This window comes from Mixophyes fleayi, chromosome 10 (assembly GCF_038048845.1).
Source record: "Mixophyes fleayi isolate aMixFle1 chromosome 10, aMixFle1.hap1, whole genome shotgun sequence".
NCBI classification, from domain to species: domain Eukaryota; kingdom Metazoa; phylum Chordata; class Amphibia; order Anura; family Limnodynastidae; genus Mixophyes; species Mixophyes fleayi.
The window spans coordinates 12,147,804-12,161,403 of record NC_134411.1 but is presented as its reverse complement, the minus strand read 5'-3'; the positions used below and the strand labels follow the sequence as shown (position 1 = coordinate 12,161,403).

General features: G+C 38.3%; 1 protein-coding gene across 1 annotated transcript in view; it reads left to right on the top strand.

Annotated features, from left to right (window-relative positions):
- Window positions 1-13,600, top strand: part of LOC142104105 (mucin-2-like) — an 81,982-nt gene that overhangs the window by 48,581 nt on the left and 19,801 nt on the right. The window contains exons 9-10 of the mRNA XM_075188594.1: window positions 1,601-1,739; window positions 10,556-10,735. Of these exons, the coding sequence (XP_075044695.1) occupies window positions 1,601-1,739; window positions 10,556-10,735 (319 nt within the window). The remainder of the gene's footprint in view (window positions 1-1,600; window positions 1,740-10,555; window positions 10,736-13,600) is intronic.

Below are 13,600 nucleotides of genomic sequence, written 5' to 3'. Positions count from 1 at the left end.
ATAATCCGTGCCGTCACACATCAGTAGAGTTTAATTGAATCTATGTTAATGTGGGAAAAAAGTAATTGCCTGTGCAACTCCAATCATGTCTACAGTATAGCCTGGTTTTTTTCAATGTAGTTTCTACAATTAGTGAAAAATTGCATAAAAATGAATGGGCTATATGAATGAATGGGCCATAGAAGTCAGTGGGTAAAGTACATCACAAGGCTGGATAAACTGCTTGTGCTAACCCTTAGTGAGTGCTCCTATATAGATCAATCGACTTTTTCAAGTGGGGTGACATGATTTGATGGTCCTGAAATGGAAATAGTCACAGGTATGTGTGCAAATAGGTACGGATACATAAGGGGAGATTCAATTGCCGGCAATGTGACACGCGTACATTGCATCGCACACATTGCCAGCAACTAGTGGCCAGTAGCCATTTTCCCCTCATATTTTACTTGAGTTATGTCACTGGTCGACCTATGTGATGATTGTAAAAGGCATTTACTATTTAGGGTATGTTGTGATATGGGACCTCTATTTGTTCTCCTTTCTTTTTAGTGCAGATACAGACTGAGCATCTCTAATTAAGACGAGTGGTGCAATTAAGCACCAGTCACATACCACATCTATCATGCCTTTCACTCTCAACCACACCAAGAAACCATTTAAATTACATTTAATGGACAGTGTGATTGAGTACCATCTGGCTTACCCACTCACTTCTGGGCTACCATTATGCTCCTTAGAACATACTAAAAAAGAATGCATATACATGAATTAGATCTATGATTTGCAATGACTTGGCGGTATGTTAATCTTGGAAAGGTTTTTTTTATAACTTTGGGCAACAAGCTTAAAATATAGTATGTATATTTTTAAGAATGACCCTGTCTTTCCTCATGCTGCTTTTGTCATTCTCTTTCATTAAATTTTTCTAGCCGTGACTGCAAGGAAAGGCATGTGATGATCACATCTGTGTGTACGACATTATGATAACTTACAGCAGCAATAACTTTTTTTTACTTATTCATGATTTTTCAAACTTTCTGGATAATAGATCTTCCCACCTCCATAAAGACTTGATTATTTTCATGAAAGGCAAAGTTGGAAATTCCCTTGTCAAATTCCTGCATATGTGGCTTGTTATAAAACGGTTTTATTCTGATAAACTGTTAACTGTAATGTGCACAGTTTGTTCTAAAATAAATCTAAATTCCTCAAACCTGAAATAGTAAATGTTTCTTAAGCAAATATCAAGCACAGTAAATAAGGAATTTTATTGATGTGTATACTGTTAACAGGAAAATATAATTATTTATTGGGAAATGTAAATTTGTGGAGGCACACATTAACTCATTCTAATCTTTTAATATAGAGATATTAAATGGATTAAAGAAACATTATTGTTATGCTTACATAGCTAGAAATAACGACATCAGATTTTAAAGTATAATATGCTCAAAGAGGTTCCTCTTAATGTGAATGAATTAATCACATGTCTTCCATATTTTACTAAACTTATTCTTTATTATTGAGAGTATCAAAACTGATTATGATGTTTTGAGTGCTGAAAAAACTTGCTAAAACTCTGTTTCCTATTTTCTATCAGTACCTGTAATAACCGGAAATGGGTCTGTGATGACACTGGATTCATTGCACAGTGTGCAGTGTATGGTGAAGGAAATTACATAACATTTGACAACAGACCTTACCGATACAGCGGGCAGTGTGAATACACCCTTGTTCAGGTATCATTTGAATAATGTATTGGGTTGAAACTCCTAACAATACAAAATGTTATCTCAACTGTTTATTTTTAGGAGAGACAGTTACTTTACACATAAAAAACCTCATGTCTTGCTTCCACTATTCCCTCTTTTGATTCTTTTATGCACATCTAAATGCGTCACTTTGCCTAAATTCAACATCAGTATTATTGTGACTTTTAGTAACTAGTGGATTTTGTGACTTGATCAGTACCATAAGCTGTGCCTTTTGTTAACCAATTTCCATGTCTGCAAGCTGTGACTATATATACTATATAGATGGAATTTAATCAACTGTGCATACAGATCTTCATTATAAATACTCATCATAAATACTTCTATATTTTTAAACCTCTTTAAAAAATCAAAAATATTAAAACATATATGTATATATATATATATATATATATATATATATATATATATATATATATGTGTGCACATTTATAGATCGATATATATATATATATATAGTGTATTTCAATAACGAAGAATGGCTCAGCAGGTCATATATAAATCGTATAGAATTCCATGCTTGTAAAATCCAGGAAACCATCACGCTGTTTATTTTCTTCATTTATTGAGATTATACCATTAAATAATCAGCAAAAATGTAAAGATATATACTCATCACGTCCTCAGAGAAACGGGTCACGGAAAAAATTGGTGAGGTGCAGGCGGACCTCTCCTTGATTAGACATAACATGCAGAAGATTTGGGAGCGAGTAGGGAGGTGAAAAACCATATATTTTGCTGGAGAATTCCACTGCTCCATTTAAGAATGAGTTAACCAAACTAGACAGACAAGTTTCCCAATGTAAACTCAAAATGTCTAACTTGGAGGGTCGTCTGAGGTGCAACAACTTAAGATTTATTGGCCTGCTAGAGCGGGCTGGAAGACCGAATCCTGAACTGTTCCTGGAGCTGTGACTGACTAAAGTGTTTGGCAGGGAGAATTTCTGCCAATTTGTGGTGGATCTAGCGCACTGTCTTCCCCCACAGAGCACCCTCCCATACATTTATTGCTAGACTACTTCACTTCAAGCATCGTATGTGGTTCTCCGATTGGTTAGGCAACAGGGCTCCCTTAAATTTGAGAATCACACATCACTATATTTCGTGATTTTGCACTGGATGTCCAAAAATCTATAGCTCAGTTTATGCATGTGGAATCCAAATTTTGTGAACTGATCTTGCCCTACACTATGCTAAGTGTCAGCACTTCTTCTCTTCACCGAGGAGGCAATGTGTTTTGTTCTTGCCCTTAGATATGCCCTCATTCAAGATGGCCGTGATTGCCTCATGAAGTTTCCATCTTGGATCTCTAATATGAACTTGCCCTTACAATAGCCCTTATTCAAGATAGCTGAACTGTCTCAGGAAGATTCCATCTTGGATCTCATTTCCTGTTTGGGCCTAGAAAAGGCACTTCCTGTTATGCAGCCTTTGCTCGAGTATTGTGTTTGTGTCTGAACCAGATGCTTCCACAGAACCTTACTCCCTTGTGATTTGGAATACAATTCCTTGATACTTATACAAGACATTTATCTTGTTGATACTTTGGACTTGCTTGCTGGACATTTGAGATTTATTTCTATATCAAAATAAATCCTGTTTATTACAGAACTACCTGGCTATTGGGTTCTATTTGTAATACCAGAAGTGTGACACAATGAAGTGGCTGGAGCGCAAACAACCAGAGAGGACTCGTGATGCTTGGTCCTGGATCTTGACTTTGTGAAAGTGGACATTTCAAATAAACACTTATTAGCTGTTGATATTATGAATTACAGTTGCTTTTGTCTTTAAGATGGACCGTAGGGGATTTGTGAACCATCACACTAAGTGAAAGTGCCTACTAACGATAGCCATGAAAGTATAGATCCCCCCAGCTCTGTATCTACCATTGGGGGATAGTTACAAGGGTTTTTGCTGTTTCAGGGTTAAAGTATACCTTAGTTGTGTAGTCTAGGGGTATATGGGGAGGGTGAGGTGGTTGGGGTTTTGTTTTCTAGTTTTAGCCTGAAGTATATGTAACTTTAGGACATGAGTTATACTCAAACTAGAATTGTATGTTTCACTGTTTGTTTTCTAAGCATCAGATGTGTTGATTGCTATGTTACATATGAGGATCTCCACTGCATCATTATTCATATGTATTGTTTTCTTACACAGTGTGCGGGGTTGGTTTGCGCTTCCTTCCCTTCCAGTGATTGGCTCGACTCTCCATCTTCAATTTTGCTGCAAATGATTTGCTGTGTGACCCTGTGGTGGCTGGCTCCTTTCTCCATCTTCATATCCGGTGTGACTGGTTGGTGTGTGTTCCTGTATGGCTGTGATTAAAATGACTGGGGATGGGCTCCGCCTGCTCCCATGGAATACTAGGGCCTCAAATCCGTAAATATAATTCAGACATCACATGCCTGGTTGAGACCCATCTCTATGACAGTAGGGTATTGGCCCTGAAGAGACAATGGGTAGGGTGGGTGTATCACTCTGTTCATTCTCCCAACTTCCGGGGTGTCTCGGTTCTGGTTAGTAAATCCCTGAACTTCACACTGGAACAAGTCCAGCCAGAACTGTATGGGTGACGTGTTTATCAGGGTGATTGGTAACTTCTCTCCGCTTATTATTCTTGCAGTGTACATTCCACAATTGTGTAACAATGATGTGTTAAAAAGAACTGCAACGTTCATGTCACTCTCTCCAGCTACTCTAGTTGTGTGAATGGGAGATTTTAACGATATTCTGCACACAGGCTTGGATAGGTGCATGGAGGCCCGATTTCGCTACTATGCACTGATGTGAAAATCCTGGCCAAAATTCTCTATCTTTACTTGAACTCTGTAATTTCTCAAATTGTTCAATTTGACCAAATGGGTTTTATGCCTGGCACGTCCACTATGTGCAAACTCTGCCACCCGTATACACACATTCAGTTGCCCCATGAAGCCAAGGGAGAGGCCGTGATGGTGTCACTAGATGTTGCTAAGGCCTTCAGCTCGGTGAAATAGGGTTCTTCATAGATATGGGCTGGGAGACGGGTTTATTAAATGGGTTCAACTACTATACTCCTCACCAGTGGCTAGAGTCTCTGTCAATGCTCTTACCAGTGCCACGTTTGGTCTTGGTCGGGAACTAGACATGAGTGTCCTTTATCCCTCAGTTTGCTTGCCCTCACTATAGAGCCTATAGCATGTTTGATCCGCGCACAGATGAAAATTCTGGACCTTCCAGTTGGCAAGATACGGGATTCTACAGCTCAATATGCTGACTACATGCTGCATTTCCTGTCTGATCTGCATGCCTCTCTAGACCACCTCCTCCATACGGTTTATGAATTTTGGCATTTTCAAGTTTATTAGTCAATTGGAACAAGTCCTATCTATTTCCGCTACACAGTGTTGAGGCATCATTCTTTGCAATAGACTCTCCGCTTCAAGTACTTAGCAGTGTGGATTTCTAACTTGAGTGCTGAGTTTGTTTCCCTAAACTCATAGCCTGTTACAGAGTATTTTAAGCAGAGTTCCCAAACCTGGAAAAAATTTCCCCTTAATGTGAGAGGTCGGATTAACTTATTTAAAATGACAGTCAAACCCAACTTTTTATATATTCTTCAAGACTCCCCAGTTTACCTCCTGAAGTCTGTGTTTCAGGGCATTGCCAGGCTCATCTCCTCATTCGTGTGGGGGGACAGGAGGGCTCGGTTAAGACTGTCTGTACTTTGTAGATCCAAGGGTGATGGGGAATTAGCCCTTCCTAACCTAAGACTGGTTACCTGGAGACTCTGTGCTCTGAAGCATTGATGGGATTCCTTAATGAGCAGACAGGGCCCTCCCTCTTTGTGTCTGGGTTTCTCTCCCCCTTGGCAATGCTGCTGATGGGTAGATGCTCCTGACAGGTGTCGCCCGTTGTTCGTCAAGCAGTGGCTATTTGGCATGCCACTCACTGCATTCCAGGTGGCCAGGGGCATGACCCCCTCACTCCTCTGTGGAATAATTCCTTCTTTGCGGAGCTTGGTAAGCTACTAAATTCTAATTTCTGGAGTAGGTAATGGGTCATTGTCCTAGGCCAACTATATGACAATAGGTGCCTAAAATATTTTTTCCAAATCCACTGGGAGTGGGTTGTACCTAACGCTGTCTTTTACTGACATGTGCTGGACTCCCAGTATTCAAATGTGCCCCCAATCTACTCCGGTAAAGTCTCTATTGTTGTCAGTGGGCACCCGCAACACCATTTCTGCACTGTATTCTAATCTGAATTCCTTGATTGCTCCAGATGACTTGGATGAACTACGGTCTAGTTGGGAAATGGACTTGGGACCCTTTCTAGTTGAAGACTGGATCCATATGCTTAAAGTCCTACACAATGCCACCTCTAGCCTCTGTGATCAACAAATGCATCTGTTTATTTTCCATAGAGTTTATTATTACCCATTGGATTGTCCCGGATGGGTGGATGGAGTACCTCTGCCGACTCAAAATGTCATGCTCCTGATAGCGGATTCTAGCATATGTTATGGGCATGTCCACTAGTTCAAAAGTTTTAGGTTGAGCTTTGGGAATGTGTTATTGCTACGGTCCTAGGGCTCCTCCCATGGCTCCCAAGTGATGCCTCTTTGGTATATCTCTTGAGCATTAAATGGATCACCCTGCATATAAGTACACTTTAGTTTAATAACCCAAGCTATAATAAGTAAAGTATAGCTAGCCCCTGACCAGCTTGCCTTTCAAAAATGGAGAGTACTTGTTAATGAAACCTTACAAAACGAGAAATACATGTATACATATTGCAAGGGGAAGAGTAAGTTTCGCAAAATCTGGTCCCATTGGTTGCGCCCGAGGTGTAGAGTCCGTCTGGAAGATCTTGATACCTCAAACTAGATCATTCTTACCATGGGAAGAGAGAGAGAGAGGGGCGCTCACCCGGCGACCCCACCGCATGCACTCTTGCTTTAACCTTAACTTTACATTTATCTTCAATTTTAAATTTAGCCACATCCAGGTTTTACTGACATGATGTAATGTACTATTAAGTTTTTGACTTTGAATGTAATGACTGCTTCATATTTTTTGATGCCAATATGTGACACACACAGAATGCAACCCACTTATAACTTACAATATTACATTTTGAGGTGTTACAGCCTATCCCTTTGGTGTGTAAGGGAGAAAAAGCAAGTGTGGTTCTTATGCCATCCATAAAAATTGATGTTTTGTTTCTTTCTTTGTTTTTGTCTGTCTGCAAAGACCAAATAAAAAAGTTATCTGATTAAAAAAAAAAAAAATGATATACTCATCTTGAGCAGTATATCAATGTGCCCTATTCCCATTTCGGTACCCTCCAAGCACCTTTATCAAGATATCATTATACTTTTGCTACTTATCCAATGTTATAATTTCAATAAATGCTGTAAATAATGAGTGCTGGTTTCCTGGATTTTACTAAAATGAAATTACATAGAACTAAAATTTTTTACAGCTAAGGCCCATACACAGGGGTGTTAAAATCGGGTGTTCAACACTTGTTCTTAAAGCCTACTAAACACCCTTTAATGCTGATAGCCTACATAGAATGTGCACGCTCACATTATGGCAAATATCCTCTTCTCTCTGCTTCAGTGTTGCCTGCAACATTCACATCTGTTAACATTTGGTACTTATTACACTATGCTGCCCTGAGGCTTTGCAAGGACAAGATACAAAGTTTTGGTGTTGCTTTTAACAGGCATTATTTTGCAATGTGTGTACTGTACGAAACCTTACACATAAAAATGACCTGTCTTGGTTAAATTCCAAAACAGTTGCATTTTAATGTGTTTTATTGTAAGGAAAAAGTATATATTTTTTCTTTTTTCATCTTTTGCATTTATGAGTTTATATTAGATTATGATTATTTTTAGGATTTCTGTGGAGTGAATTTAAAGAATGGAACATTTCGAGTTATTTCTGAAAACGTCCAATGTGGTACTGATTCTACCTGCTCCAAGTCCATCAGAGTGGTTTTAGACGTGAGTTCATGACTCCCTATAAAATACTAAATAACTATGTATGTACAAGGTAGTGTAGGCAGAGTAATTTTCTTTAAATCTATAACTTCTAGGTGTGTAAACTGGAGTTTTAGCTGTTAACAAAGAGCTCAAGGTTTATATATACTAACCAGACCTTTCTGTGCATTCAAATGACACTTAATCATTTAATTATTTCAACTGTACACTTAACTGCTAATAACCAAGGACTATGGCCCAGATGCTCTAAATTATTTTATTGAATTTAAGGCGACCTTAACACCTTTAATAGGTCTTCTTAAGGAGTATATATACTAAACAGCAGGTTTTAAAAAGGGGAGATAAGATTCTAGCTGTCATTTTGTAGAATGTACTAAATAAATGATAGCTAGAATCTGATTGGTTGCTATAGGTAACATCTCCACAAATCCGCAGTTTAGTAAATATACCCCCTAAGCAGTTATACTCTAAGATAAAATATAGCAAAGTTCCTGGGTGCAAGTGCGAATGCAAAAGAGAAAAGTGAAAAACAAATATAGAGTGTACTGTCTATAAAAAAATCAGTATTGTGAAAATTATAAGTGTTTCAAGCTGAATGCAGTTAAGGGGCAGTGTCAGTAACATCTTTAGTACTAAGCAGCCAAAATGATGGTGTTCTTTAATTCTGAGCAGCATATATAAATTTGTTAAGAACCAATTGTCTAAATGTGAATTATATTGTGGGCAGTCTCAGAAATTATAAGGTAACATTCCCTCCTTTCCTTGCCTCATTGGGCTTTCACCTTTACTCTTATTGTCAATCATGGATCAGTCTATAGATTAGAAACATCCATGTACTGGCAGCAGAAGTACTTTTTTGACCTCTACTAGAAAAACATTCATACAGGAAGAAAGTGTAAGAAATCGTGCTCAAAATCCAAACACTGTTTGTCAATCTCAAAGAAAATGTCAGCTCTTGTAAGGATGTAAGGATTAAGAGAAAAGTTTCTGATGAATATGGTGATTTGTCCAAAAAAATATAATAGTTAACATTCCATACAGCACCCAAAGTGGCAAAAAAAGGCTCAGACCATGCCTACTTTTTGCTAGTAATTGTCTTGCTATTGCTGGTACATTTAGAAAGCCCATTGCAAAACATAGTGCCCAACACGTTCATGCATCTTCCTTAACTTCCTATGCACCATCTTCTTGCTCAGAGTGTAGGTTTGTCATCTCCAAAACAGCCACATTAGTGCAAGAAAGAACACTGAGGCTGAAGAACAACTTGGGCACTCAGAGATTACTGAGGATAATCTAAAGCATTCATGAGTACTAGATGTGAGTCTGTTGTTTCATATTCTGACACTGTAATTATAGAGCAGCCTCCTTCCCAAATTTCATTTCATTACCATTTGGAAATGTGAGGATGAGTAGTAGTGATGAAAATTTAGACATACAAATTGAGGATGCTACTTTAGAATTTGCTACTATGCAAGCGGATGAGTGGAATAATTGTGGAGATGAAAATGAATGTGTTGTTCTTGAACAAGATAATGAGGAGGATGATGATGATTGTGTTGAACTAAGGCAGCCACCAGTGGTACCAGCTCATGCTCATGATATGCACATAGTCATGCCAGGGCATAAGACCAAAAAAGCTCGTTTTGCTTTTAATTTTTTTTTTATCCCAACCTAGGCAACATTTTCCAAGGCATCTATAGCCTTTGACATGCCACAATAGGTAGAAGTAGGATGTTGATCATGTAGGTACCTCCTTTCTGAGCTCATTATAATAGTTTTTCTAAAGGTGGAAAATTGTGTATAGTAGCAAGCAACCCAGCAGTTGAATGGATGGACACCTCATGTAAACTTTACCTTCAACACCTTGATCATCAACCTCCTCATTATTAGTATGTAGCATGCAATTTTCCAATTCAAATTGACTCCCCTAATGCAAGATTCCCAAGAGACATCATTGCATGCTACAGCTGTCTACTTTCCAACTGTTTATATTACTCTGTCGACCATATAAATGTTGATCATGTAATTGTCGAACATATGTATCACACCCAGCAAGAGGTGATAACGAGGTGGAATTCAACAATTTATATGCTTGAGTGATTTTCTCAAATCATTTCTATTGTGGGGTGGCAGTTGTGAAAGGATCGTTAGAAAATGGACTGTAAATGACTTTAAATGGATGATAATGCTATAAATAGTAATGTAAGAACAAAAATAGCTCAAAATCATATGCTTTTACCTATTTTTCCCAATATTTAAATAAATCCAAAACCAAAACACGTAAAGATTTTTGATCAAAGCCAACACCAAAACACGAAGATGGTTTTAAAAACAATTAAAAACAAAAACAAGGATGTCTATACGTCTTTGGTAATTAGTCTAGATTTGTCTTTTTATCTCAATTCTAGGGGTAAATGTATCAAATAGCAATTTTTGCAAATCACCAATATCCAGCGACTTTCCATGATAAATTTAAAGCGGAAATAGCTTTAAAGGCAAGTTTTGCCTTAAACTAGTTTTTACATTTACACCTACGTCTCTAATATGATATGTATAGGGAGAAAATAAAGAAGCAGAATAGTGTGCACCATTGTGAAGAGATAAACATGAAAGTACATATTTAAATTTGTTCGTCTAGAGCTATTCATAAAGAGGCATTTGCTACCTGACAGATTATATGATACATAAACACAAGCATTACTTGTAACTAACAAGAAAATAGAAATAGTTCACAAATTACCCTACTATGTTTTTTCTTAGATTTAACAATAAACTTACCTGTATTTAGGACTACGTCCTCCTTCTAAGGAATGGTGACATGGAATTAAAAAATGAAGGAGGCGTGTTAGAGTCCCCTTTTCAGGTCCGAAATACTAGCCTTTATTTGATCGTTAAAGCAAGAAACGGAATGGTCCTGATTTGGGATAAAAAAACAAGTCTAACCATCAAGATTTCAGAACATTTTCAAGTAAGTTTTGTTTACGTCTGTAACTGTCTTTGATGTTTGCCATCCAAATTGGTTTGCATGTAGTACTGATTTTAAGAGAATAGATACCACAACCTAGTCACATTATTGCATCTGGTATTAACTTCTATACTTCTGACTGAACCTCACCTGATTGCAATCAGTATTTTCCATGTATGTATTGTGACATGGGCACCTGACTGGTGATGCACGCACAAAAAACCTTCTTGCTGTATAAATGGTGCTTTTATTGTTACATCACAATAAACAGATAAGGAGCACACTTTCCATCAGGATGACACCAGGAAACCTAACACAGACACAGCCACTGTCTGGCATTGGTCGCACTACACATATGCACAATACAGGTTTATGTACACAATACCCCTCTCTTAAATATAATTACTTCATTAGAACACCTGTGTGTGTTCAGCCTAAGATTTTTACTGTGCAAGATTTAACGCTGTATGCAGTGTTTTCATCTGAATAGCTAATTCCTCTCTTAGAGGTCTGTGGCAAACCACTCCCTTTGTCACAGTTATCTTAAGTTTTCAGCAACTAATATTACCTGTGATAAAGTGTTGATTACAGATGCAACTTGTATGACTCTGCACTAGATTTGATCAACACTAACTCTTAACACTAGTGTCCCTTTGATCAGCTGACCAATATGTTCACAAGTAGCTCATTTAGTAAATGAGCCTCAATAAATCTTAAGGGTCAGTCTAAAAGTGTGTAGCTTGACTCCCAAGATTAAGGGACATACTATATATTGCTCTGGTTTATAAAATCCAAAATTGTTTCATTATTAGGCTCCCTTCTGAGGGTGTCACCCTGATACCTATCTCTAGGTAACAAAGGCCCCAAAAGTGTAAGGCTCCTGTGATGTGTCATGAAGAAGATGCAAACCAAGGCCTGGTGCTGCCTTAACTTGTATGGCTGCATCATTTGGACATCAACAGCCCTACTAGAAATGAAGTGCCCAGCAAAGGTAGCGCCTCTACATCTTCTGTGCTCTAGTCGCACTACCAGGCCTGACTAACATTTCAAGTCCTAGTCCACTCCAGAAACTGGCAGCTAGATTTACACGCAATGTGGATAACTTCACTAGGCCACAATATGAGAGGTAGTTGAAACAATATCGCACCTGAACTACAAGATAAGGGACCCTGAATATCTATCTGTACCTAGCTCACAGGACTAGAGTCATGGTGCAATTCATAGAATAGAAACAGAAGAACCCAGTGATTAGGTTACCAACTCACAATTTCTTTTATGTCCAGCATGATTCAATGGGAACCTATTCTCCAAGATTGGGAGCCTTGTCTCCCATAATGTTAAGTGCCTATCCCTGCTAAGATTGCAAACTGCAAGAAATACACATGCCCCAGCAGAGACAGTGCAGTAAATCAAGGTAACAATTGGAAGACTTTTCCTCCCAAACTAATTCTTGATCACTAAATTGTACTGACAAAAATCTGAAGCTTTAATATTCCTTATCAACTATTAATTATACTCTTATGTCCTTGAGACTTACTGCAGGAATAATTGTCAGCATCTCTGATACTCCTGTCCAATCCACGTTCCCCTCAACTCTATTATCACTATGCTGAAGAGCACAAAACCTTTAACAAGCCAACAACATCAGACACAAAAAGCAATAAACCTGACACCCCTCCCCCAAGTCAAACCAATCAGAAACATACTCAGAAGATAAAGAACTTACTCCTATAACTAAAATTGACTTTCTCTCTTAAGTCAATGAAATGAAGGATGTTAAATATACAATTCAAGATTAGAATGGGACAGTCTACCAATCCCTGAAATCTGAAATGTCCAAACTGGGAAAAAGAACTGATCAGGTGGAATGCTGTATCGAAGAGATGGTCGCATGCAAACAATCGATTGAAATATACTTTTAGCAATCACAGCAAGACATCTCACATTTACAAGATGGTGAAGAAGATCACAGATAATAGAATGAGGAGGAACAACCTAAGAATTAGAAGATCCCATAGGAGATTAAATTCTTTCACCACGAACTTTGTCATAAGTCTGTTCGTGCAAATTTTTCCAGACACCAGAGGAACATTTCCTTCTCGACAGGGCATACAGAGTGCTTTGCCACATTCACTGGACCCCTTGTAACCTTGAGATGTCATCCTGAGATTGCACTACTATACTGCTAACGAGGCCATTCTGAGGAAGGCCTTGAAATCTCATTCCATTGCTTTCGAAGATAAAGAGTTTCAGATCTAGATTGTATCTCTTATAACTCTAGGTAAAAGAAAACCCATTTGCAACAACATGACATATATACAGATGGGGGTTTTGTTCTGCATCATTAGCAGGCCCAGAGCAAAATGCTAGTACCTAGAAATCCTGACAAAGCCCATGCCCACCTGCCAAAGCGCAATATATAGACTGTAATTCCCAGGCACAACCATCACCAAAGATACCCAGACCTCAACCTCCCTGATCCATATGGATAGCAGCCTTCAAATCTTCTGGTACTTTGGCCCCTAGATCCAGAACTTGAATGTGAACACTGATTCCCCATGATTTTAAATTAGTAGGTTCTCCTCCAAGTTTCACCTTGGATTGTAAACTTTGCCAAGACCATATTCTTTGTATTATATACTCTCTTGTGGCCCGGATTTTCTTATGATAAAAACTACCTGTTGTCGGGTTACAAGCACCCTCAAAACTTGATTTCATTTACTGCCCCCTTATTACCACAAAGGAGGAAAAAATAATGTTTTCCACTGGCTATTTCCTAAAGGCAAGCTTACAACCTTGCATCCCTAAACTACAGCCATAGACTACATATCCCATGCTGCTACCCCACCTATATTATAGCTGGTATGA